At 38.7% G+C, this 27,851-nt stretch overlaps 1 protein-coding gene and 1 non-coding gene across 2 annotated transcripts in view; both read left to right on the top strand.

Annotated features, from left to right (window-relative positions):
• The window catches only part of DNAH6 (dynein axonemal heavy chain 6), a 237,689-nt gene that overhangs the window by 37,245 nt on the left and 172,593 nt on the right, over positions 1 to 27,851 (top strand). The window contains exons 5-13 of the mRNA XM_036262769.1: positions 312 to 579; positions 10,116 to 10,250; positions 10,339 to 10,450; positions 10,796 to 10,815; positions 11,131 to 11,240; positions 12,507 to 12,675; positions 15,065 to 15,181; positions 17,636 to 17,836; positions 24,301 to 24,421. Coding sequence (XP_036118662.1) covers positions 312 to 579; positions 10,116 to 10,250; positions 10,339 to 10,450; positions 10,796 to 10,815; positions 11,131 to 11,240; positions 12,507 to 12,675; positions 15,065 to 15,181; positions 17,636 to 17,836; positions 24,301 to 24,421 — 1,253 coding nt within the window. The remainder of the gene's footprint in view (positions 1 to 311; positions 580 to 10,115; positions 10,251 to 10,338; positions 10,451 to 10,795; positions 10,816 to 11,130; positions 11,241 to 12,506; positions 12,676 to 15,064; positions 15,182 to 17,635; positions 17,837 to 24,300; positions 24,422 to 27,851) is intronic.
• On the top strand, positions 22,097 to 22,312 carry LOC118631330. Its single transcript, XR_004959804.1, has one exon. It is a non-coding gene; the product is annotated as a small nucleolar RNA U3 (small nucleolar RNA).

A 27,851-nucleotide genomic window follows, 5' to 3' on the forward strand; every position in this document is an offset into this window, starting at 1 on the left:
TTACTTCCAGGTAGCTTTCATGTAGGGTTCTTATGTGAAAATCTGTAATTGACTTTGTTTTAAATCATGTAGCTGAAATTACGAACTATATCTCCAAGGTTGTGAAACCAACTGTTGTTAAAAAGCAGCCCCCATCCTTTTCCTGAGTAATTTATTCAATCTAAAAGTAGTTTGTCAGTTTTAAAAAGCGTTTAAGTATATTTGTTTCCCAGAAATGTTTTATCTCTTTACAACAAAAAAAAAAGTAATGTAATTACTTAATTTTGCATTGAATACTTTATTCACTTGCCCTAATTTTTATTTGTTCACAGAGTTGTAAATTACGATAACATCAATAAAAATGACTATTACACTATTAGCCAAAGGGCAGTAACACACATTTATAATGGTGATATCGAATATATTGAACTTGATCGATGGGAACAGGAATACATATATCACAGAGAACTCACTAAGATTCCCATATTTTCACTTTTCCGGAAATGGAAGGCTTTTAATGTGTGGAAGAAGAATGTGCGCTCCAAGAAGATCACTGGATGTCGAGACTCTCTACAGAAAAATTTGTTCATTGTTAATCGTGTATGTATTTGTTCATTATATTTTAAAAGAATCACAGAAAAACAAGTGTGGGTCTATTATAGGTGTTGATATAGACTGTCCCTAAAATAGAGTATCGCATCTAAAATGCTATTTAATGTTAATTAATGATGACAACTTTCATCTTGTCATCCTTTGAGGTCTGGCAGTCTAGTGGTGTTTCTACATTTAACTAGGGTTGTAAAATGCAAAAATATGAGAGTTGCTCAGGTCCCCTTTGATAAGAAGCAATCTCAGAGGTTTGGATTCATGCCCCCTTTGTTGATCAGGAAATTTGTGTATCCTTTTGAGCAGAATGGCCTGGGAACCCCTATTACCTCCTCTCATCTTTGAGATACTCTGGACTTTATACTCTGGTCCAAAATAACAAGAGGGCTTGTTTTCATGGGCTAATGCTTCCCATTGTATCATATGTTTTCCCTACAATGGATTCTGACAGTAGGGTAAATTTTAATATTTACTTTGGAGGATAGGGTAGGTAATCATGAAAAAAGTTACTATTCAAGGGTATGTGGACATATTTAAAATCTCTACCCCCTCACTGATTTCAACTTGCATTAGAAGTTTTCTACTTGGCTCTTTGGATGAACTGGAATCACCATTGTCATGCTCAGAGTTCTGGGTCCTCAGCTGTCCATTTCTGGGACACTTGAGTCATCACCCTCTCAAATCAGCAGCTTCAAGTTTGCTTTTTATTGGTCATTTCCTTCACTTTGCATATGGTAATCTGGAAGGTTGTTAATCAAGATGTCAGTCATACAATAAAGGAACATTAAAGGAATATGGTTAACACAGATATTAGTGCAAAACAGATGCGTAAGATGTACCATTTCAGGTCATCCATTCCATCACGAATTCTGAGTTGTGGAAAGTATTCTTATCCTTCTTGATATCAGACTTAACCCCTAGATCTCTAATTACATAAAGGGTCCATCAGCCATTTGAACCTGTTTTACTACCTTTCATCTTTTGCCATGTCTCGGACACTATACATTTCATAAATTTGTTACTAGGTATGTAAAATAGTTCTTCCTGAATTTGTCTCTAAAACAAACCCATCAATCCTTAAGGCTTATTCTCTTATTTTACGTGCTGCAGGTTGTCATTCTCTCTGTCCACCATTTGTTCCAAAAATGTTTTGGCCTTGATACTATCTCTCTTAAATGTAGCCCTAGCAGACTACAAGTTCTCATCCTTTTCATCTTGAAAGGGTCTAGGGTCAAATTGACCTAAATAACAGACCCATTGTGTTGGCTGAAGTACCTGTTAGATGTTATAATTACCCACACACTTAGCACTAGTCGTATATTTGCAATTAGTTCGCTGGAGAGGGTGGGACTGAGTCCCTCAGACTAGGTTGAAGGGAAGTGTGGAGCTGTCTTTGAAAATTTTCTTTTTATAATTTTTTTCAGTAACCAACATTATTGGCACTTGTACCTACATCTCCTTATAATACCTTTATTGAAATATAACTCATATACTCTACAATTTACCCACTTAAGGTATACAATTTAATGATTTTAGTGTTTTCATAAAATTGATCAACCATCACCACAATAAATTTTGGAACATTTCTATCACTGCAGAAGGAAACCTCATTACCCATTATTGGTCACTTTCCACTTCTCCTTAACTACCCTCTAACCCCACCCAGCTCTAGGCAACCAGTAACCTACTTTATTTCTGTATTTATTTGCCTAGTCTGTACATTTCATAAAAATGGGACTGTACAATTCGTGGTTCTTTGTGACTGGCTTTTTTCACTTAGAATAATGTTTTCAAGATGTATCTATGTTGTAGCATAGCATTTCTTTATATTGGCCAGTAATATTCCATTATAAGGATATGCATATTTTATGTATCCATCCATCTATTGATGGATATTTGGGTGGCTTACACTTTCTGGCTATTATGAATAGTGCTGCTTTGAACATTTGTATCCAAGTTTTTGTCTGGACATATGTTTTTATTTCTCTAGGAGTCAAACTGCTGGGTCATCAGTAACCTTATGTTTAACCTTTTGAGGAACCACAAAACAGTTTTCCAAATTCATTGCACAATTTTACATTCCCACCAACAACATATTAAGGCTTCGTTTTCTTCATATTATCATTATAGTCATTCCTATTGGTTGTGAAGTGGTCTCTTACTGTGATTTTGATTTATATTTTCCTCGTGTCTAATGATAGTGAGCATCTTTTCATGTGTCTATTGGCCATTTGTTTATCTTATTTAGGAAACTATTTATCCAGATAATTTGTCCATTTTTAAATTGAGTTACTTGTATTGTACTATTGAATTATCAGATTTCTTTATATATTCTGGATGTAAATCCCTAATCCAATGTATGATTTGAAATTTTTTCTCCCATTTTGTGGGTGGCTCTTTTACTTTCTTGATGGTATCATTTGAAGCACAAAGGTTCTGGATTTTGATGATACCCATTCTATTCATTTTTTATTTGGCTGCTTGTGCTTTTGGTATTATATCTAAAAAACTCGCCTAGTCCAAGATCACAGAGATTTACCCCTAAGGCTTTCTTCTAGTTGTTATATAGTTTTAGCTCTTATATTTAGGTCTTTGATTCATCTTCTGATAAGTTTTGCTTATGGTGTAAGGTAGGGTCCAGTTTCATTCTTTTGCATGTGGCTGTCCAGTTGTCCCAGCACCATTTGTTGCAAAGACTATTCTTTTCCCATTGGGTTGTCTTGGCACCCTTGCCCAAAATCAACTGACAATAAATGTGAGGTTTTTGAACTCTCAAGTCTAGACTATTTTCTCTATTCTCATGCCAGTAACACACTGTCTTGAATACTGTAGCTTTGTAGTAAATTTTGGAGTTAGGAAGTGTGAGTCTCCTGGGCCTTTTGAATTTCCACATGAATTCTGACATCAGCTTGTCAATTTCTGCAGAGAAGCCAGGTGTGATTTCAGAAGGGATTGCTTTATAGCTGTAGATCAATTTTGAAAGTATTGTCATTTTAATAATAATACCTTTTCTGGTCCATATAATGCCTACCCATTTATGTAGATCTTCTTGAATTACTTTCAACAATGTTTTGCAGTTTTCAGAGCATATGTTTTGTATTTCTTTGTTAACTTTATTCCTAAATATTTTATTCTTTTTGATATTATTATAAGTTTGTAAGCGACATTGTTTTCTTAATTTTTATTTTAGACTTTTTGTATATATAGTGCATACATATAATATATATATATACACATATAGTATGTGTAATTACTTTCAACGTTCCTTTGTAATTAAAATATAGCAATATATTTTATTTTTGTATATTGAGCCCATTTCCTGAAACCTTGCAGAATTTATGATTGACTCTAATAGTTTGGTTTGTGTGTATGTGTATGTGTGTGTGTATTCCTTAGGATATTCTATGAATAAGAATATATCATCAGCAAATAGATAAATTTACTCCTCCTTCCCAATATGGATGTCTTTTATCTCATTTTCTTGCCTAAGTTCCTTGGCTAGAACCTTCTATTGAACAGAAGTGGCAAGAGAAGAAATTCTCGTCTTGCTCCTGATCTCAGAGGAGAAGCTTTCAGTCTTTCACCATTAAGTATGACGTTATGAAGAAGTTGCTTTTTATCCCTAGTTGTTGAATGTTCATATCATGAAGCCATTATGATTCTGTACAGTGCTTTTCTGCATCTATTGAGATTATCATGTAATTTTTCCCCTTTATTCTATTGGTATGATTTATTATAATAATTGATTATCTGATATTAAACCAACCTTGCATCTCTGGGATAAATCGTATTCGGTCATTATATATAATCCTTTTATATATTGCTAGATTTGGATTGCTAGTGTTTTGTTTTTTTTAATCCTCATTTGAAGGATATGTTTTCATTGATTTTTAGAGAACGAGAGAGAGAAACGTTGATGTAAGAGAGAAACATTGATTGGTTACCTCCCACTAACACCCTGATAGGGGACCAAACCCGCAACCAAGGTATGTGCCCTGACCAGAAATAGAACCTGCAACCTTTTGGTGCATGGAACGATGCTCCAACCAACTGAGCCACCTGCCAGGGCCAGTTGCTAGTACTTTGTTGAGGATATTTGCATTTATATATTCATAAGGAAGATTGGTCTACAGTTCTTTTCTTGGGATGTAGTTTGTCTGGTTTCGATATTATGGTAATCCTGGCTTTATAGAATGAGTTGGGAAATGTTTCCTCTTCTGTTTTTTAAAGAATTTGTGAAGAATTGGTATTAATTTATTTTTTTTAAATCCTCACCTGAGGATATTTTTCCATTTATCTTTAGAAAGAGTGTGTGTGTGTGGGGGGGGGGGGGGTGGCATTGATGTGTTTTATTGGTTGCCTCCCATGTGACCCCGACCAGGGCTGGGGCCAAACTGCAACTGAGGTATGTGCCCTTGACTGAAATCGAACCTGCAACTCTTTGTTCCGTGGGCTGACACTCTAACCACTAAGCCAAGCCAGCCAGGGCTGATTTTGTTAAATGTTTGGTAGAAGTTACCAGTTAAGCCATCTGGGACTATGTCTCCTTTTTGTAAGTGTCTTCTAGTCTCCATTTCCAGGTTTCACTTTTCTTTAGACTTAAGTGTATATTTAGTATTATTATTTCAGTATTATTAATGCTGCACATGATTTTAACCTGCTAGGCACTTGGTGATTTTGCTGGTTTCCTAATACTGTGTTATTTTGTTGTATGTGATACTTTCAGTAAATTTTCTGTTATTTTTACATTCACTCAAACATTGTTATCATTTATTTTAATTTGAATGTCCCTTTGTAATTAAAATCCTTCCATTTTTAAAAAAATTTTAATCAGTCATTGCTTTGCAGTCAAACTACTCTTAATTTCATAGATTTACATAACTAGTTCTCCACTTATAAAGGGATGTCCCTTGTCCCTTTTACTGTAGCATTTTCTACCCTGTGTCAGAAATGGACTGGCGAGCACTTGAGCCCAGAGTCTCTGGCTGGACGAAGACTTACAACTCTAGTGGGTTCCCTAAGTGCCAGATTGTACAGATCACCCAGATGTTCTGATGTCTCAGGTTAGAGCAGATGAAAGGTTTGGTGCCATGGTGAATGCAAGACTAGCAGATCCAAAGGGTTCCTGCATTCCAACCAAAGACACGGTGCCTCAGCATGAGCCTGATTGTCATAAATTTTTTATAGCAAATGCAGCTCATCTGCACTGATCCTCCAAAGTCTCTACTGTTTCCCCATAGGCTTTCTGACCAGTCACCAGCCTCTAGAGCAATAACATTGATTTTCCCTCTCTGAAGTATTGACACCCATTTCAAATGCACCTGGCAAAAAGTCCATTTAAATGAACTTTAGCAACCACAATAACATACAAAAGCTTATATAGTAACGAAGTTCAAGGGGGATAAATACCTTTATTATTTTTTATTTATTTATTTTATTTTATTTTTTCCCACATCTTTATTGTTGGATGTAAAATGTATTACAGATGTTCCACATTTTTCCCCCATTGACACCCTCCTCCCCCCTCCCACCCCCCTCCCACCTTTTCCCAAACTATTGTCCGTGTCCATTGGTTATGCATATAAGTTCTTTGGTTTATTTCTTCCCACTCCCCCAACCCCTTTCCCTTTGAGGTTTGTCAGTCTAGCAATGAATTTGTACTTCTTAATCCCTTCACCTTTTTCATCCATTCCCCCAACCCCTTTCCCAACTGGCAACCAACAAAATGTTCTCTGTATCTATGAGAATGTTCCTGTTCTTCCTGTTCATTTTGTTTGTAGATTCCATTGTTGATAGATATGTATTCATTGCCATTTTGTTTGTTCATACATTTTATCTTTTTCTTTAAAAAGACCCTTCATCATTTCATATAATAACGGTTTGGTAGTGATGAACTCCTTTAACTTTTTCTTGTCTGGGAAAGTTTTTATATGTCCATCGATTCTAAATGACAGCTTTGCAGGATATAGTAATTTTGGTTGTAGGTTCTTGGTTTTCATCACTCTGAATATTTCTTGCCACTCCCTTCTGGCCTGCAAAGTTTCTTTTGAGAAATCAGCTGACAGCCTAATGGGAACTCCCTTGTAGGTAACTAGCTGCCTTTCTCTTGCTGCTTTTAGGATTCTCTCTTTGTCTTGAACCTTTTGCATTTTGATGATGATGTGTCTTGGTGTGGGCCTCTTGGGGTTCATCTTGTTTGGGACTCTCTGTGCTTCCTGGACTTGTATGTCTGTTTCCTTCACCAAGTTAGGAAAGTTTTCTGCCATTATTGTTTCAAACAGGTTTTCGATTTCTTGTTCTCTCTCTTCTCCTTCGGGCACCCCCAAGATGCGAATGTTGGCACGCTTGAAGTTGTCCCAGAGGCTCCTTACACTATCCTCATTTTTTTGGATTCTTTTTTCTTTTTGCTGTTCTGGTTGGGCGTTTTTTGCTTCCTTATATTCCAAATCGATGGTTTGCTCCTTGGATTTACGTACTCTATTATTGAAGCTATATAAATTATTCTTTATTTCAGTTAAAGCCTCCTTCGTTTCTAACTGTGCAGCGATCATTTCTGACTGGTACTTTTTTATGCTCTTGAGGCCCTCACTGAGTTCATTGAGCATCCTTATAAGCAGTATTTTGAACTCAGCATCTGTTAGGTTGCTTATCTCCATTTTGCTTAGTTCTTTTCTTGGGGTTTTGTTCTGTTCTTTCATTTGGGACCTGTTTCTTTGCATCCTAATTTTGGCTGCCTCCCTGTGTTTGTTTCTGTGTATTACTTAATGAGAGGTATGGGGCTCGCTGAGACCCGATGCTGCTCGTTTGAAAGAATTTAGGAAAAACCTGAAGCAGGATCCAAGACAGGCCAATCCTATGGTTAAGCAAGTAGCAACAGCTTGGGTGGGCTTGAAAGTTGTGTGGGGCGGGGCGGGGCAGGGCCTCAGGGAGTCAGCAGGGCGGGGCTACCAGTGTGAGCCAGGTTGCTGGAGTCCCAGATATGGCGACTGTCTGCTGCCCCAGGGAAGGGCTCACCAAAGGAACAAAGGCCTCTTACAGCACGTTTGTCCCTGAGAAAGCCCCCTCTCCAGCCCTCGCTCCAGTGCCAAACAGCTCAGTTCTTCCCTGTATGTCTCTGGTGCCCCTCGAGCTGCCTCCCCTCCGAGCTTAGAGGGAGAGAGTCCGATAAGTCCGTGCGCGGGCCCTTTAGGGAGCTGCCTGTGGCTCCAGCCAGGTCAGCTTCCCTGAGCCTCAGTTTCTGTTGGTTTTTCCAGCCAGAAGTTATGGGGATTCTCTTCCTGGCACTGGAACCCTGAGCGGGGCACCTGGTGTGGGACCGGGACCCCTCAGTCCTCAGGAAGGACCTTCCCAGCCGCGGGAGCCTCCTGATTTTTATCCGCCACACTTGGGTGTGGGACCAGCCCGTCGCGCCGCTGCGCCGCCACCGCCACCCCTCGCGCCACCCCTCCTACCGGTCTGGATGTAGCTGCATTTTTTTTTTTAATTCCGTAGTTGTAGGACTTCCATTCAGCTTGATTTCAGGCGGTTTTGGATGATGGTTGTTCTGTAGATTTGTTGTAACTTGGATGTGGTTGTGGGAGAACGCGATACTGCGTTTCCCTACGCCACCATCTTGACCGGAAGTAGGATAAATACCTTTATGCATCTATGAATTCAGAAGTTCAAATGATATCTTGTCATCTTTATGTTTTTCCTCTTTCCATCTTTCATTTCTATATTTCTCTGTGTCTGTTTCATTCTCAGTTGGGCTTTTAAAATGAGTACTGCCTCCAGCTCTAGTTGCATCTGGCTTTTAATAAAAAGAGCATATCTCTTACTGGGGTGCTGGAGAGAGCACTGATTGGCTCAGCTTGGCCACATGCCCAATCCTGAACCAATCACTGCACAGCTAGGAGTACTCTGATAAACCAGCCTGGATATGTCATTCCTGGGATGAAGAAGGTGAGGGGCCCACCTTATCAAAACCACATAGTAATGAGTTTTCCAAAAGAAAGAGGAATTCGATCACTAGAAGGATTGTAGGTGGGTCAGGGAAAGCATCCTGGGCAGCAAAAATTATAGCTACCTCAATCTTTTACAGAGTGAAACCCACCATCAAGGTGACAAATTCTTCCTCCTCTTACAATCCTGCTAATAATGTAAAATAATGTTTAATTGTTATCGCCTTCAATAGGTACTATTGATGTAACAGCCCAAGAAAGAACCACCTAACCCAGATCCATCTGAAATGTACTAAGGGCAGAAACAACAAAGCGGGCAAGAGGGGCAGAGAACACATCCAATTTCTCTCACGTTCACAACAGCTTCCACATTAGTCCTTTATGCTGACAGCCAAATATTTGGGTTAAGCTCAAGTAATTTCTTAGATTATATATTTTCCCCACTGCCAGAACTCTCATTCTTTGGCAGACCAGCAGCGTCAGGTCTGCCCTCCTCCTGGATCCTTACATGTGTCCCTTGTCGTGTAAGGACCTTCTCCAGAGTCGTCTGGACTTCCTTGCTTTCGCTGTCTCATTTGATGACGTGGTCATCCCTACTCCTGTTCTGGTTAGTTTATTCAGTATCTTATTTCAATTCATAGACTTAGGCTCCAAACTTTGCTTCTTTTTCTTATGCAAAATTCCCCATGAGATGGACCTTAAGGGCTATATGACTTCCAAGTGGTTTCTCACAAAACTCCCTTCATTCAGGGCCCTATTAATTATAATTTCTCTTTATTGCACTTAGAATAAACAAAGCACCAAATGTCGGTCTGAATAACTGTTGTTTGTCCTGTTTTGAAAGCCCCTAGAAAAGTATATAGCACATAAACCTGTGTCACATATATTAATGTTAACTTTATTTACATAATGTAACTCCTCCTCCTTTGATTACATTAGGGGAAGCCGGAGTGAATGTCCTTGGAACGTTCTTAGAACATGTGCCTTTGAAACCAATAGCCTAGAATTCTGATTTATGATGTTGGCACAGAGAAAGTTTGAGATCACGTAGCCGAGTTTCACAAATACTTTCATTCATTCTCCCAACTCACAGTGCAAGATAGGTTTTTAATAGTGACTGACCTTTCTTTTTAGCAATTTTTCACCCACTGAAAATGTAAAGTTAAATTGGTCTCTGTTTTCTGTCACAGCCTCTTAGATCAATAGATGGGCCCCTCTGTGATCATGGTGACTAGACTTTGTAAATTCTTCAAGGCAACACAAAGAACCATTTAGTAGCCACTGGCCAAATCTAGTGAAATTTAAGATTTACCGAGTCCTCTGTAACTTGCCCTCAATTTCATAGCTAAAAAGACATGTATTCAAAATAAAAAGAGAGGAATTCAGATAAATTAAATCTGATAATTCAAAGAACACTTTTAGAACAAAATTTCAGAAGTGTTCCTTTTAATGTATGCAAGTATAGCTAAAGTTAACACATTGAGCTATTTATTTTTCTTAACGACCATTCTTGCTTTCCAAATATCTTTATACTTTTAAAAAACAGGTTTTAAAGAAACTAAATGATGATTTATTTTTATTTTCATTCAGTATTTGCGACCAGCTCTCCTTAAAATAAATGAACTGTGTTATCAATTGAGGTTTATGGGGCTTTGTTATATTGAAAAAGGTCACACCTACACCCTGACAGAATTTAAGATCGCACAACTCATACGGCTGGAACAGGTAAGGAATTTTGTCTGTAAGTTTCAAGATTTTTATTCCTGTTATTACTACTTTGGTGCCACTAATTATCCACATCATTAATGGCCAGGTGACCGAGCACCTGGAAGAATTCCGAGATGAGGCCAAAGATGTGGTCAGGAAGGCTTGTCGCGCGTCCCTGAGGGCTGTAGGATTCACTCCTGATGACTGTGAACAAGACGGTAGGGAGTGGGAAGCTTCACCGCGTCAGAAGTGGTGGCTTTCCAAAATACTAGCTCTTTTCTCTTCTACTTTCCTTACACTTTCATAATGATCTTATTTTTCAGTTCTTCCAAACTTGCTGGATAGACGATAAATCCAATACTGATTGTAAAGGGAGAGACAGTAAATAGTGCGTTTTCCTTGCATAACCCCTGCTTGTATATGTAGTGCTTCTAAACTGGTTACAGAACCTTTATTCCACGAGTATTTCATGGTGGACTCAGAACCTTTGTGATTAAAGGTATGTCTAACCTACTAGTACAGACAATAGGTTTGTTAAAATTAAGGGACTGGGTGGGTCTCAGGATTTGGCCCCACCTGGCATGTACTCTAAAGGAAAACTAAAATCCAGTTGGAAAAAGAAGATAAAGGTGTTCCTGAAAGAAGGTAGCATGGTACACAGGTTCACTCCTATTCAAGAGAATGTTAATAAACTGTCTACAGTCTTTTGTTGAGTTGAAACCCTGTGATGTGAAATTGCTTTGAATAACTGGACTGTTTTCTGGAGTTTGAATTATCTCACGAACCAAAGCATTGTGGGGTTTTCTAGTTTTTGTTTTTGGCTTGTCTTTTCATCCATTTTGAGGGATAAAGGACACAAGACTTCTTGGTCTGTCTTTTGCTGTTCTTAGATGATAAGAAGGGGCCAGACTCTGGAGGCCTCACTGAGTTGCCCAGTTATGCAGAGTCTGAGAAGATGACTTACATAGAGCAGGCCAGCAAGAGGCATCATTGCATGAGGCTGACATGGTAAGTGATTATTCTTTCTTTCAAGAAAAATTCGGGCATCTCTCATTCTCAAGTTTCATTAAACGTTAAAGCCTTTATCACAGGATTCACGAATAGTGATGAGGGATTTCGAGGATACGGGAACCTGAACGCAGCCCCCCAGCTGCCTCCCAGCAAAGCAGCTGCTGGGAGTGGTGAGCTGGTAGAAAGAGTGGAGGGCATGTCCAGGGCCCAGAGCTCCTCTTTGCTCTCTAAGGCTTTGCTTCCTAGCCCGGCCTGGAGCACGGGGCTGGCAATGGTAGGAAGTCGGGCACATGGAGATTCGTACGTAACTACATTGCCACATAAAGTTCCACACTTTGCCTAAGGAAGGTTTTGCCACTGGGAAGTGAGGAGGAAAGCTATCCAGGGCCTCACCAGGGGACTCTCCCTCACTGGGGTCAGCTCTGCTATTGCTTACCCAGCTGCATCTTAACCCTGGTCCAGAGTTTGGATTTCACGTCGTTCTTAAACTTCCTTGCCACAAATAACTCCTGCAAAGTCACCAAGCAGTATCTGAAATGCATGTGGCACTATGTGAAACACTGGTTATTATCACTCGGTGCTCACTAATTTAGTTCAACTTTCACAGCTGTCTATTTAATAAATCTTAATGGTGCATCAGTTTATATATAAGATAATAAGACAACATTTTCTGTGTCACTGAAGTCGGTAAAGCAGTTCAGGAGGCCCCCATCGTGGGCCTTCAGGTACTAGAGGCCCCTTGGGCTCCACTTAAGCGGAATAAAAAGTTACTCCAAATACCTCGCTGACTCAGCCTACTTTCTAAGTACTCAAGTAAGGAAACATGAAATTTGCATCTTTGGGTTAGCAATTGCCATCAGACAACATTTATCCAATAGCAAAGATTTCACACATTAACCTTTAGAGTGTACATTACAGCTATTATATATTTACTGATTTCTTCTCTAAGGCATTTAAAAAAATCTTATGGCCCTTTCGGCTAGATGAGCTAGGTGCTTTTTCCATAACAACTGTATTGCTCATTAATATCCTTTTGAATAGTTAGAACACCTAGCTATATTGATGCTAGATATTTGAATATGTTGGTGTTTTAAAACGAAATATGTCCAAGAACAACTCTTCTGGACAATAACTCTGTGATATTGTAACATAAATGGAAATCTAAAAAGAAATTATATTTTAAGGTTTAAATACTTTAGAGTCACTTTCAAAAATATGTAGTGAATATAGAAAAATTGAAGCTGTATTTTTTTTCTTTTCAAGCTTTATTCGTCTAAATGATTATCTAATTGAGAACACAATGCACGTCTTAACAGTAAATTCTGTTAACTCTCTTCTGAATTATCTCAATGACAAGCTAAAACGAACACCTTCAGCAGATGTCATTCAGAAATGGATTACTGAGGAGAAAACTGAAGTCATTGATAAGAAGGTATATCCAGACTAAATTAAGAAAATTCACTGGTCAACATTTATTGAGTGCTTACTATGTACTATGGACTATGCTGTTTTCTGTGTACTGGAAAAATGGGAGAAATGCTTAGAGGATTTCATAGTATAATCAGAGCCTACCATATGCATAAGAAATGCAGAATGAAAATCAGCATATCAACAAATATCTAACAGAGAGAGCATTCACTGTGTTAAATGTTGCTGTCTCTCTCATAGGAATTTGCTAAAAGTTATTCATGTGTTCATTCAACAAATATTTCTAAGTACCTAATGTGTACCAATCCCTGCACTGGGTGTTTGGTATATAGTGATGAAAAGCATAGATCGGATCCTCTCCCGCAAGAAGCTTATAATGGGGGGGAGGGTGTCATAATGGGCATGAACTGGCAGAATGAAGCAGGTGAGGTGGTATAAATGAAAGAAATAAGCAATGGTTTAGATATGAGAAGCAGCACATCATGGATGCGAACTTTTGTGCTTTGAGTGGATAACCTCTTGGGAGGAAGTTGATCCTAGAGACAGAGGAATTGAAATGTTTGAGATGAAATAGTACAAATTTGACTGTGTATTCTAGCATAGGTAAGAGAGAAATCAGATTATCTCATATCCACATTTCCCAGTAAGCCTTCCCCAACTCCATCCTGGATAATAGCTTCATGCCAGATACCTAATAACATTACAAAACATGCTTACCAGGTGCCATCAAGCTTCCTACCTCCACCTCTCAACTTCCTCCCCAGGAAACTCAACTGTGCAGTTTCAAGGACTGATGCCATTTGCTATAGTTTTCCTTTTCCCCAAAAAGTTCAATGCTAGTTGCATACTCCTTTTCATTACTCCCTATTCTCAATTCCTCCTTTTTCTGAATACTGTTACATTTTAAAGGTAATATTTGTTTTTCTAATTATAAAACTAGTATACGCCATGCAGAACATTTGAAAAACACAGAAATGTACAAGAAAAGCATCCTTTGCTATCCAAAGTTAACTATTTTTAAGGGGGAAAAAAGATATCATACTTTACTTACTATTTTATCACCTGCTTTTTCCACTTAGCAATGTTTTGTGAAAAATAACCCGTTGATATGTATTGTTTCACATAATATTCTCACACAGAAATGCATTATATATGTTGTAAATATTAGTAAATAATTTTCTATTATTGATCACTTTCTCACTTCAAATAATGCTGCAAAGAACATCCTTGCCTAGGTATGCTTCACACGTCTCGGATTTTTCCCCTTAGAAGAAATTCCCAGCTGTGGAATTGTTGGGTCAGAAGTGTGCTCACTTGTTAAGGTTTAGATATTGATATATAACTCTCCAGAAAGAGTTATGTCAACTTACAATCTCCCAAGCAATGTTTGAGAATGAGCATTTGCCCATGTGCACACTAGACAGTGTCCTTCATTTCATCTTTGTTAATCTGATGGGTGTAAAGTAGCATATCACTGCTTTTATTTTATTTTATTTTTTATCCTCACCCGAGGATATTTTTCCATTTTTTGTACAGATAGAGTGGGAGGGAGAGAGAGGAAGGGAGAGAGAGAGAGAAACATCGACGTGAAGGGACACATCGAGTGGCTGCCACCCACACAACCAACCAGGGCCGGGGACAAACTGCAACCGAGGTACGTGCCCTTAGCGGGAACCGAACCCGGGTCTCTCTGGACCACAGGCCGATGCTCTAACCGCTGAGCCAAACTGGCCAGGGCCATATCACTGCTTTTAAATGTTATATTCCTTTAACTGCTGCCCCAGTGCTGGGATGAGCATAGGTGTGATGATCAGAATGACCTGGGTCTGCTACTTACTAAGCAATGTGTCCTTCTCCACCTTCTCTTTTCTCCTGGGAGTAACAGCGATACCTGCTACATATGGTCGGTGTTGGGTTTACATGAATATGTACTTAGCACTCCCTGTCACACAGTAAACACTCGATAAATGTTGTCACTGAATAAACTGCCTTCAGGAAGAGAAGGAGAAGGGTGATTGGTCATTTGTACATTACTATTTATGTATTAATTTTTATATTAGTATATACTTCTATTGAATATCAAGCATCTTTCTATTTAAATATTACTAACTTTGCATCTGCTATATACATTAATGATATATTTTTTCAGATCCTTATTGCCTTTCCATTCTGTTGACAGTGTTTTTACAAGGAGAGAAATTTTACATTGCTGTGCAGTTTTTTCAATACCTGACTTTATTTTTTAATTTCTGTGATGATCTTTGAAAGATATGCCACCATTATGAAATCAGCTAATTGTCTAAGCTTACTTTTGCATGCCTCTTATAGAGAAGTTTTCTATTTTGCACCTCAGTACTTGTATCTTTATAACATTGCAAATGTGTTCATTTCAGGGGGGCCCTTCGGTGGAAAAACAGGAAGAAGATGAATCTCTCATCCCCATGTTCCTCACAGAACTGATTTTGACCGTGCAGTCACTGCTCTTTGAGCCTTCCTTGGAAGACTTTCTGGTGTGTGTTCCTTCATATGACATCATCTAAAAGTTTAACACTTTTTCTTTAACTGGAGACAGTAGAGGCTTAGTAGGGACACCATCAAGAGAACATTCAAATTCTTTGCAAACTTTCGAATCTCTCAATGAGAGTTCCAGAAATCACTCTGTTGCAAGCACCGTTTTTTGAAACCTTTTTAAGTGTGCTGCCTCTGAGAAAATTCTGTTGTTTTCATTATCTGTTGCTGTTCAAATAAATTACCACAAATTTGGCAGCTTAAAAAAAAAAGCAAGCATTGGTTATCGCACAGTTTCTGTGTTCAGGAGTCTGGGCACTGCCGAGCTCACCCTGTGCCTCGGGACCGCTCCCGGCCGCCGGCAGGCACTGGCTGGGATGAGGTCTCCTCGGAGTCTTGGCTGGAAATGGATCCATTTCCAAGCTCCCTCAGGTTGTTAGAAAAATTCACCTCTATGCAGCTGTGGGACTGAAGCCCCTGTTTTCTTGAGGGATGTCAGCTGGGGACCACCTTAGATCCTAGAAACAACCATTTCCTTGCCACGCGGCCAACTCTATCCGCAGTTCACAACGTGGGTCTTTCTTCTTCACGACCAGCTGGAGCATCTCCTCCAGGAAGGGCCCAGTCCCTCTCCTAAGGGCCTTCACTTGATCCTGTCAGGTCTACCCAGCATAATCACCTTTTGATTAACTCAAAGGCAAATCAATTTATTTTAAATTACATCTGCAAAATCCCTTCAAGTTCCCAAGTAATGTGATCAGGGGAGAGGCAGCCCATTGGTTCACAGTTCCTCCCATACTCTAGAGGAGCACACAGGGCGTGTACTCCAGAGGAGGAAGACTTGTTTTTTGAATCCTCACCTGAGGATATTTTTTCCATTGATTTTCAGCAAGAGCGGAAGGGAAGGAGGGAGGAGGAGACAAAGGGAGAAAGAGAGAGAGAGAAACGTCACTGTGAGAGAGACGCACTGATTGGTTGTCTCCCGCACATGTCCTGACCAGGGCCAGGCATTGAACCTTGACTGAGAATCAAACCCGAGGCGCTTCGGTGCTTGGGCTGATGCTCTGACCACGGAGCAACACCGGCCAGGGCTCCAGAGATTTTTTTTTTATCCTCACCCGAGGACATTTTTTTTTTCCATTTTTTTGTTCAGATAGAGTGGGAGGGAGAGAAAGGAAGAGAGACAGAGAGAGAAACATCGACGTGAAAGGGACACATCAAGTGGCTGCCACCCGTATGACCAACCAGGGCCTAGGACAAACTGCAACCGAGGTACGCGCCCTTAGTGGGAACTGAACCCAGGTCTCTCTGGACCGCAGGCTGACGCTCTACCCACTGAGCTAAACTGGGCAGGGCATCCATAGATTTTTTTAGAGAGAGAGAGAGAGAGAAACATCAATGTGAGAGCAACACATCAATTGGTTGCGTCCCTAACGCTCCCCAACCTGGACTGGACACCGAACCTGCAACCGAGGTATGTGCCCTTAACCGGGAATCAAACCCTCAACCCTTTGGTCTGCAGGCCACAGGCTAACCACAGCCATGCTCGCCAGGGCCCTGCTTATTTTTTAAGAATTATTTCAAGAAGCACCTTTTCTTTATCTCATTTTCTCTGGTTAGATTTTGCATTTATTATAAATGAATAAGTGCTCATTGAAGTGAATTTGACAAACACATAAAATGATGATTAAAATAATTTATAATTCCGTGTGCCAGTAATAGTAATAACCCTCTTAACATTTTAATATTTTCTCCACTTTTGTTTTACTGATATAGCAACACACTTTACTTGCCATGAAATTGTATAATACATTTTTAAAATGGGATATCACATATCAGTTTTATCCTGTTCTTTCTCTTATTTTAACTTAACATTTATCATAAGCTTTTTCCCATGTCATTAATCAATATTTGGAGACACCATGTTGAAGGGGTGCTTAATTTTCCATTGTGTAAATTTATTACAACCTAACCATACTCCTAGTTTTGAACACTTTTCTCTATTAAGTTTCTATTAGAAGTAATACTACAGTGAGTGACTTTGCACATGCATCTTTATTTACAAAATTTTTTTTTCCTCCTAGGATAGATTTTTAGAATGAAAGTTACTACTCAAAGAGCATGAACATTTAACCCACCCTTTAAACTTTCTCAGATTCTCTTCGGCATACTTTGGCCTGCCTTCCCTTATGACCTTTCTGTGTTTTGTTCATATTTTAAATACAGAACTCATCATAACGTGTTGTGATTTTTTTATCGGCTTCTCTCTCAATTAGAAAATATATTTCCTGAAGACAGGGCTGTATCTTCTTATTTCTCATATGCGTAGAATCAGCACAGTATCTGGTATGATTAAATGAGTTATTCTTATTTAGCATTTCAGAAAAATGCAAAAGTATTAATAAATATAACCATATATGTATATACATTTATGTTTATTCTTTTCTCTCTAACAGGATGGTATTTCAGGTGCAATTAATCAGTTTCAAAACACGGTGTTATCAGTTCCTAATCTTGTTCCTGACCCATATTTTGATGCTTTCACCAGACCTTTCATTAACAAAAAATTCGAAGAAAAAACTTGTGGATTTGGTCCAAGCTTATCAGCAGTATTTGATGATGACAATACTTTTCACACAATTATTTTAAAAATAAAGGTATATTTACTTTTACTGAAACTAACCATTAAGAAATTGAATAATATTTTTTTTCTTTCTTATCCTTAAATTGAATGCTACTTAATCTCTAAATGTTAAACTGGTTTTGTTTTTTTTTTTAAGTCCTGGTAGATCAGAGCCCTGACAACAGGCATAGGAATTAAAGTAGGTAGCACTGCTGCTGGAGTAGAAAAGAAGGTTAAAAAGGAAGAAGCAGCATTATTTGAACATTGAGTGATGCAGGGGAAATGACGCAACTGAACATTTAAGGTTCTGTAAGACAAAAAGAATCAACTGTTCCCTCACCACCAAAAAATAAAATAGAACACTATGCCCATTGCTATGTTAACAGAATAGAATGCCCTTGAATTATAAGTCTTGTAAATCACTCTAAACCCATGAACTGAGGACATTAAAATATATCAAATAAGTGTCAAGTTATAAGGAGAAAACAGAAAGTGAAGATTAAAATGGCTGATGAATATTTCTTCCCTTCCCTCCTAAAAAATCATGAAACAAAAGCTACACTACAAACTGAGGTAAATATCCACAAACAATTGAATATGTGTAAAATTACATTGAGTCCAAAATTCAAAACTGAAAATGGAAATGTGAGAGGGTAGACAGAATCATCTCAGAAGTGAAAATTAAATGACATGGTGCCCAAGGGAGAATAAACTCAAATGGAAATTGAATCATTAATATAGAATAATGATAGGAAGAATAATGACTATAGAGGAAAGACAGGAAAACAACCAAGAGAATGAAAATAAGCTGGAGATATATGTGAAAAGGGCCAGAGAGAAAATGACTGCAACAGAAGATAAGCAAAGAAGAAATAACATACATAAAATTGGAGTCTCTGGAAAGAGTAAAACAAAATAAAGGGTAGAACCAACATTTATAACTATAGTCAATAAAAGAAAATCTGAATTGATATATAGAAATGGCCTAAAGACTATATTGGAAAATTGGCCCAGAATAATCAACTCTGAGATCTATCTCCTCAAAACTATTAGCTTTTAAAGCTAAAGAAAAATTCCTTCAGGTCTCAAAATGAGCAAATAACTCACAGAAGTAAGAGAATTAAACCAGCATCAGACTTCTGAAAAACCTATAAAGCAAGGCAATAATGGAAAAGCATTTTTAATGAAATTCAAGGAAATAAAGTGTGAATCAAAAACATCATCTAGTCAAGCTCATTCTCAAGTATTAAGGCTATCGAAAAATTCAAGGTTTTTAAAAATATAGGGAATTGGGTACTCATCAGGAGTTTTTGTGGAATGAAGACAATGAGTTTTATCCAATCAAAAGACAACTTTGGCAAAAATGCTGATCTTCCTGTTTCTGTTTCCACGTGTAAGGAGCTTGGGAGTCTCCAGTCCGTCCTAACAAGTAAAAATCTGAACAGACTGAAAAATCACCTCTTTTTTGATCCATAAAAGAGGTGAGGACATAGGGAAAACCACAGCCCCCAAGACTGGGGAGACAGGTGAATACAGGGAGTTTGGCTTCTGAGAATGGAGACCCAGGAGCAGAAACCACCATGGGAACAAGTGCCCAGGCAGGAAAACCTACACTATAACTGATAAATCGCTGGAAACTCAGTATGGACAACCCTGAGAGTCAAAACTCCAGGGGACCCAGTCATGGGGTGGGGGTGGGGAGATAATATTGTAAGGTTTCCTTCCAAAAACTCAACCAGTAATTACTGAAGAAAAATCCCATAGTAAATATTAGAGAAAAATCCCCTCATGGTTCCAGCAGAGGGAGGGGAAAAAGAACCATTTGAAATATGCCAGAGCGCTGCCCTCGGGAAGCCAGCACTTAGGGGAAGCTCTTAACCACAGGCCAACTATCAGAGCCTAACTGACCTGGGGGAAAAGAAATACACAACTCTGACCCGTCTAGCCATCCTGTCCCATTGAAAGAGAGAGAGAAAATGAGAAACGCTTATGACATTCACAGTCCAGAGGCATAGGCTCGCTCAAAGACAGACCTAATTATAGCAATAAAGAATGTTTCTCCTCCCCCCACATCTCAAAGTCGTCTTACTAAGGACATATTTACAGCGGTTCCTTTTATCCAGTACATCATGTCCAGCTATTCCAAAAATGAAAAAGTATACCAAGTGAAAAGAAAGAAAAAAAACACACAATTTGAAGACAGAGCAAGCATCACCACCAGATGTGGGCAGGGATATTGGAAATATCAAGCCCAGAATTTAAAACAACTGTGATTAATATGCTAAGGGCTCTAATGGATAACATAAACAGCATGCAAGAACAGATGGGCAATGTACATAAGCAGAGAAATGGAACTCCTATGAAAACCAAAAAGAAATGCTAGAGATAACAACAACACTGTAACAGGAATGAAAATGCCTTTCATGGGCTAATTAGATTGGAAACAGCTGAGGAAAGAATCTCTGAGCTAGAGGATATATCAACAGAATCCTTGAAATCCAAAAAGCAAAGAAAACAATGCCTGAAAAAAAAATAGGACAAAATATCCAAGGATTGTGGGACAACTTCGAAAGGTGTAACATATGCATAATGGAAAAACTGTGTGATTCCAACTATATGACATTCTGGAAAAGGACAAACCATGGAGATACTAAAAAGATCATGGTTGCCCAGGGTGAGGAGAGGGGGTGTGAATAGGTGGAATACAGACGACTGGTAGGACAGTGAAAAAACTCTCTATGATTCCATAAGGATGGATGCAACACCAAAAGTGAACCATATGTAAATTATGGACTTTGAGTGATTATGATGTTTCGATGTAGTTTCATCAATTGTAAAAAATGTACCACTCTGGTAGGGCATGTTGATAACCGGGAGGCTATGCATATGTGGGAGCTGGGGTTTATGGGAAATCTCTGTACTTCCCTTTCAATTTTGCTGTGAACCCTAAACTGCTCTAAAAAATTAAATCTTAGTAAAAAAGACTAATGGTGAATATTTAATATATTTAATTGTAGATTTAAGGCTAAAACTGAAGTAGAGACAAGAATGGGAGACTAATGTATAAAGGTTGTATGTTCTAGTAAAATAGAAATAATTCAACATTAAAAACAAAAAGAAGGAAGAGAATAAGAGAAAAGTAGAATACATTTATTCATTGATTTTGAGATATAAGTGGGAATTAAAGAATAGTAAACCCAGCAAATCAAATGATGAAATGTTAATAAGGAAATGGGTGACTAATGGCATTAAAAAGTCATCACATAGAGAAACCAAAAACACACAAAATAACCATAAAACACATAAAAATAATATAACCAAGTTGAGATCAAATATACCAGTAATATAATGAACTGTGAATGTGTTCAACTCATCTATGAAAAGAAAAATATTTTAAATTTAGCTCACAAGGGAAGACAATATGTTGTATTTAAGAGAGAAAAATGAAACGACGTGATTCAGATGAAGGGATAGTCAGTGGTGTAGAGGCGAATGTAAACAATAAGAAAGCAGGTCTTGGGAGCCTTTGAGTCGGGATTATACGTTTCTATGCTCCCACTAGTACAGGAAACGCTTCTGTCATGAAGAGATGCAGTAAAACATCAATGGAACATAAAGAGAGACACCTGAATGCCATCATAGGAATAGGCAGGAATCTCCAATGCATATTTCTTTATTTCTTTATTGATTTTAGAGAGAGAGGGAGAGAAAGATAGAAACATCAATGAGAGAAAACATCAACTGGCCTCCTCCTGCATGCTTCCCACTAGGTATTAGGCCCACAACCTGGGCATGCGCCCTGACTGGGAATCGAACTGGTGACCTCCTGGGGCATGGGTCGATGCTGAACCATTGAGCCACACCAGCTGGGCTCCAATGCATATTAAAACAAGTATGAAAAGCATGAAGAGAAACCAGATACTGTCTCAAAATACTGCTGTATAAGGTATCTGTTGATTTCAAGGGGGCAAATAGTAAGTGTGCAGCAAGCAAGACTGACAGATGCCACCTTAGCCAACTTGTTAACGTTACCAGTAATGGAACAAATCGACAATCTGTGCCTTCTGACATGACGCACTGAGAACACCCATCACTTCTGTGGCAATACTGCCAAAACGTGCAACTGAATCTTAGCATTGGGAAGTATAAAAAGCACATAAAAATGAGACATAGTCTTCAAAAATGTAAGACAAAGATTGAAGAATTGTTACAGATTAAAGGAAACCAAAAGGTATAACAAAATGATATCCACAATCCTGGATAGGATAGTGTACCAGAAAAAAAACCCTTTTTCAAGACTATACTTTCAGGGATCATTTCTGTAGTTTGTTGCTAGAGAAGTTTCTCTGATCACGTAGAGCACCCAAAACCCTGAGGAGGAGAGACAGCGTTCTGTCCCGAGCGTGAAGCTGGCTCTCAGTGTTGCTTCAGCAACTGGCATCTGCCATTGATGATCATTCTTTTTCTCTCCTCGGAGAGAATGAGAGGAAAAGAATGAGTTCTGAGTGGCAAAAAAAAAAAAAAAAAAATTATATAAAAGACGTTAAGGAAAAATAGCAAAATTTGTATAAGGTCAATAATTAGATAATAGTATTCATATTCATATTAATTTCCTGATTTAGATTATTGTACTATGGTTATGTAAAAAAAAGTCCTTTTCTGGCCCGTGTTGCTCAGTGGATAGAGCATTAGCCCATGCACCAACCCTCACACCAAAGGGTCAAGGTTCATTTCCCAGTCAAGGAGCATGTACCTGGGTCACAGGTTCAATCCCCAGTGCCCCAAAGGGGTGCCTGCAGGAGGAAACCAATCAGTGTGTCTCTTTCACATCAATGTTTCTCTCTCTTCCCCTCCCTCCCTCCCTTTTACTTTCTCTAAAAATCAATGGAAAAATATCTTTGGGTGAGAATTAAAAAGAAAAAGAAAAGAAAACATCCTTGTGTTTAGTAAATATACCTGAAATACTTAAGAGTAAAAGTCTCTCTTGTCTTCAACTTTCTCCCAAATGGTTCATAGTAAAATAATATACATAAGAGAATGATAAAGCAAATATAAGTTAAAATTTAGGAAATTTTGGTGACAGATATATGGAATTCTTTGCACTGTTCCAGCAACTTTATGTGGATCAGAAATTATTTCAAAATAAAGTTTTCAAATCATATTTTTTATTTTTTAAATCCTCACTGGAGGATATTTTTCTGTCTATCATCAGATAGAGTGGGAGGGAGGGAGGGAGAGGAAAGGAGAAAGAGAGAGAGAGAGAGAGAGAAGCATCAACATGAGAATGGTTGCCTCCTGCACGACCCTGACCAGGGCCAGGGACGAACCGCAACTGAGGTATATGCCTTTGACCAGAATCAAACTCGTGACTCTTTGGTCTGCAGGCCAACGCTCTAACCGCTGAGCCAAACCGGCCAGGGTTCAAATCATATTTTGAACATGTTGGTGGAGCTTTCCACTTCTGGTCCCCCATTGTGTTTCCTCACCTGTGTGATCACATATCAGAGACACTGAAGTCAGATCAAAGGAGATACAAGTTTGACATCGTTTCTTCCTCTCAATGTTTGATCTAAAGAAATAAACAGTAGAAAGAGTCTGGAAGAAAAGATGAGAGCCTATTAAAAGGAAATAAATGAATAAATAACTAAATGTAACCATGTAGGGTGTGTGCTATTTTATGTAATTAAACTTTCTACTCCTAGCCATTCTCCATAAAGTATGACTAGCATGGGTGTGTTGGGACTCAGCAAGTCCACCGATCATCTCTACTTTTCCCTGGGACAATGTGCAGTCATTTGCAAAAAGTCTTGTTAGGAAAAATAAGGAAAGGCTGTGTAGTTCAGCCAGGGAGTCATGGACCAAGACTAACTGCCTTTCATAGGCATTGAACTATGATAATGTGTATTGACACAGGTACTAAGGGACTGAAATGATGGGAAATTATTGTTTTGATTTGAAAAAATGTGAGGAAGGAGAGGTTGTAGCCAAGTTTAAGAGAGGTGAAGGAAAGGGTTTTATTAGGGGAAATTATGAAAGACATTTGGAATAAGAGACTTGCCACTACAGAGGCTTTGATTGTAAGATTAAGCAATTCATTCTGTAGATATACTAAATATTTTCACCTTTGCTCAAAAACACTTTAAGACATAAATTTTCAATTTGAAACACAGACATTGTCTCTTGCCATATGATTAGTGATGTGTAAGTTCACTGTAAAGCTAAAAAAAATTACAAGTTTGCTTTCTTTCAGTCATAAGGAACAGTTCTTCAAAAGTCACATTTGAAGATTGTATTTTTTATTTTAATTTTGCAAAATAATCTATTAACTGCTCCTTGACATCAAGGATGGTAACTTCCCTTACTTACGTATCCCCAGATCAAAGCATATTGTTGGACACAGAGAGGGCATTTGTGTTGGTCCGTTTGTTTGTTTAGTTATATTGAATTGAATTCTGTTCAGGAAAAACATAACTTCATTTATCTGTTTATAATATTCAGGAAACCATAAAGACAGCATTTGAATCTGCCCAATTATATGCAACAACATTTGAAAAGTTCCAGCTATTCTTCAAGGAAAATGAAAGTCTTGATTTACAAGCTCTTAAACTTCAGGAACCTGGTAACTTTTCTAATTTTCCTTACTAATGATTTTTCATAGAGACGTGGAGGTTTACAGTCTTCTAGGTTTGCTTGGTGGTGAATGTAACAGAAACGGTAGCCCAAAAGAGTTGGCCTGACAAAAGGCAAGAGTTTATTCATTTCTAGGTTATTTTCTGTAGAATTACTCTTCTCTTTACTGGTTTACTGTAGAGCATTACGACAAGCAATTCCTTCCTTGTCATAATGACTTTTCTTAGTGGGAAGTTATATCAGTGCTAAGGGTATATAGCCTGTACATGAGAAGGAGTTGAAAGGAATGTTTATCTCTACAAATTCCTTTAAATAATGTGTACATATGTGTATTTCTAGCCCAGGAATTCAAGTTACTCTTTATTTCTGTGGTCATATTGCAACCTGGTGGGTATGAATCGACAACTTTTAGTCCTGAAATTAGACCCACGGGGAAATAATTGTATGAGGCTTATTATCTTTTACAAAAGAAAATAATGTACAATGCCCAAGTGAAATTTCAAGCAAGGAAGTTTCAAGATGATTAAGAAAATTAAGTTCATATCATTTATTACTATTTAAAAATGTGAAATATATCATTTATATTCCTTTATTTTGTGAACTGCTGTTATTGCTTTATTTGCTTGTACAGAAAAGTTATTACTTTGATATTTGCCTCATGAACCAGTACTAATTTTTTAACATAAATTTTATGGTTTTCTTTCGACCCGTTATTTTTATTGTGCTAAAGTAAATTGGACATTCCATCGCTAAATTAAATACTTCAATATGCATCTCTAACATGTTCCTACAGAAGAACCAAAATAATACCACGCCGAAAAAATAATAATAATAGCAACCTCTTGATATCAACATGTAGTCCATATTCAGGATCCCCCAAATAAAGCCATTTGCAGCTGGTTTGACCCAGAATCCAGTCTAAGAGCAGACATAGCATTCAGTTAAGTCCCTGAGACTTAGTGTGTGCAGAACTGACGTGAACGGATGGGGACACGACGCCGTGCATGCTGTCGTATGGCACCATGGCGGGAGTGACGTGTGGAGCCTGACATTTCAGCACGTGAAGGTGGCCACACCCAAATAACCGATTCTAGTCGCTGAGATCTTCCACTCATTGCCTGGAGCCCAAGGCCTCCCAGCCTCCTGCACCACCTCCTCAAGTTCCCATCAGGACGAGATCACCAGACCCCCAGGTTTCCCTTAACCTGTCCTGCCTTGGTTTGTGGATCCTGTCCCAGTCCGGGAACCAGTCTCACCGGTATTGACCGTTTGTTGGCGGGGATGTTGGAGTACCTTGGCCTGGGCTTCTGAAGGCTGTGTTCCTCCTGCTTTTGGAACACTCTGGTACTTTCTAAACCTCCAAAGCCTGTTGTTTGCGAGAGGTTAATAGAAGGTAGCTTTGCCCCTTGGGTACCATGCCTTGCCTGTTACCACATTACCTCAAAATACTATAACATTGCCTTGGACATATTATAGATAATAAATATCTGTTTAACTGAGCTTTGAGCCAGAGTGTCCCCTGACCAGCCCCAGAAGATGATCAGGGGGCAGGTTCTGGATTCCTGACATAGTCAACCATATCTTACCACTACGTTTCCATAAAGACAGTGCTTACTAATAATTCTGTACTTTTTGAGCACTAATGACTTGACCGATACTGTGCTAAGTGATTTTCAGGTATCTCACCCAATCCTTACAGTTCTATGTATGTGGTGCGTATCAGTGTTCTCATTTTACAAATAAAGAAATGAAACTATGTAGAGATCAGGAAACTGCAAAATCACAGCCAGTAAGCGATTTAGAAACACCTTTCTCTGACCCGAAAGCTTGTGTGCTTAACCATTGCACGTACTGCCTGTCGATCTCAAAAAGAGAGAGGAAATCTTACTCCTCTTCTATCAGCTTTACTCTCTTGTTTCTCTTTGCCTGTGTGGCCATGGCCAAAGTGAAACATGGTTATTTGATCAATAACCTTATTGATCTAAATATCTTTATATATAAAATGAGAATATTGGACCAAATTGGTGTTTCCCAAACTGGTATTCCCTGGAATACTATTAGAAAGAATAATTACACGATACTATGTACAAAGACTCTGTGTTGGCCATGGCCAGGTGGCTCAGTTGGTTTGAGCATCATCCTGTACTCCAAAAGGTTGGAGGTTCAATTCCCAGTCAGAGCACAGACCTAGGTTTCCGGTTTGATCCCTGGTCAGGGAGTGTGCAGGAGGCAATCAATTAGTGTTGTTGTTTTTTTCTCACATCGATGATTCTCCCTCTCTCTCTCAATCAAATCAATAAAAATATATCCTCGAGTGAGGATTAAAAAAAAAAAAGCCTGTGTTCAAATAAGTTTGAAAAATACTAGACTAAGCAACGTTAAACAAGTTTCCTTATCAGAGGACTTCTCAGATTATTTGACATCCTTGTTTTGTCAGTTCTGAAAAAAACACGTATCAAAAACTTTTGAAGTGAGTAAGGTAATTGTCCTTTTTCTGTTAAGAGGAAGATTAAGTGACTAACACAACGCTACGAATGGGTTAAAGACTGATCCTGGGTCTTCAAGCATTCTGTCTGGTGTGTTCTTTATACTATGTCAAACTCCCACTGCATTCAGCAGAGGAGATGACAGGAATAAAGGCAGGAATCTACACCCTTGATTTCCAGGATGCACTAAGGAGATCACTCTGACCCAAGTGGAAGAAGCAATTGGAAATAAAGTTAGCTCAGTTTGAGAGACTGCAGAACTTTGAAGGACAAGCAGAGCAGTTTAGTACCGTATGCATATTAGAAAGAACTGTGTTTGACCAATAGTGTGATAAAGTGTATTCAAGAATGTTCGGGCTTCCACTGATTTCAGGCAGAGTGGAGAAGGGAGAAAATGGAGGCAGAAAGATCATCCAAATGCAACTAAGACACGTGGCAAATGAAAGCTGACAAAGGCCTTAACTGTGATGTGGGAGCAGGGTTGGCAGAGAGGTGGTGGGAAGAGGAATGGAGATAACTTCAGCTGTGCTTGATCTCTTGTGTCTCAAACTTTTATTGTTAATATCCTTAAAATGTTTTTCTTTGTGGAACCATGTAGGAGAACCCTTCGATGGAGCCCAATTTCAAATCAACCCAACTCTAGAATCTAGTCCATTCCAGACTAGATCCTCTAGTGCAATTGTTAGTTTCATCTGCCATCTCTTTTTTGTTGTTGCTTTATTTTGTTAATCCTCACCCAAGGATTTTTTTTTTCCTTCATTTTTAGAGAGTGGAATGGAGGGGGAGAGAGAGAGAGAGAAACATTGATGGGAGAGACATACATCAGTTAGTTTCCTCCTGCACGTGCCCTGGCCAGGGCTAGAGATTGAACCTGAAATCCAGGTACATGCCCTTGACCAGGAATCAAACCTGAAGCCCTTCAGTGCATGAGCC

The sequence above is a fragment of the Molossus molossus genome, unplaced genomic scaffold (assembly GCF_014108415.1).
Source record: "Molossus molossus isolate mMolMol1 unplaced genomic scaffold, mMolMol1.p scaffold_m16_p_15, whole genome shotgun sequence".
Taxonomy (NCBI): domain Eukaryota; kingdom Metazoa; phylum Chordata; class Mammalia; order Chiroptera; family Molossidae; genus Molossus; species Molossus molossus.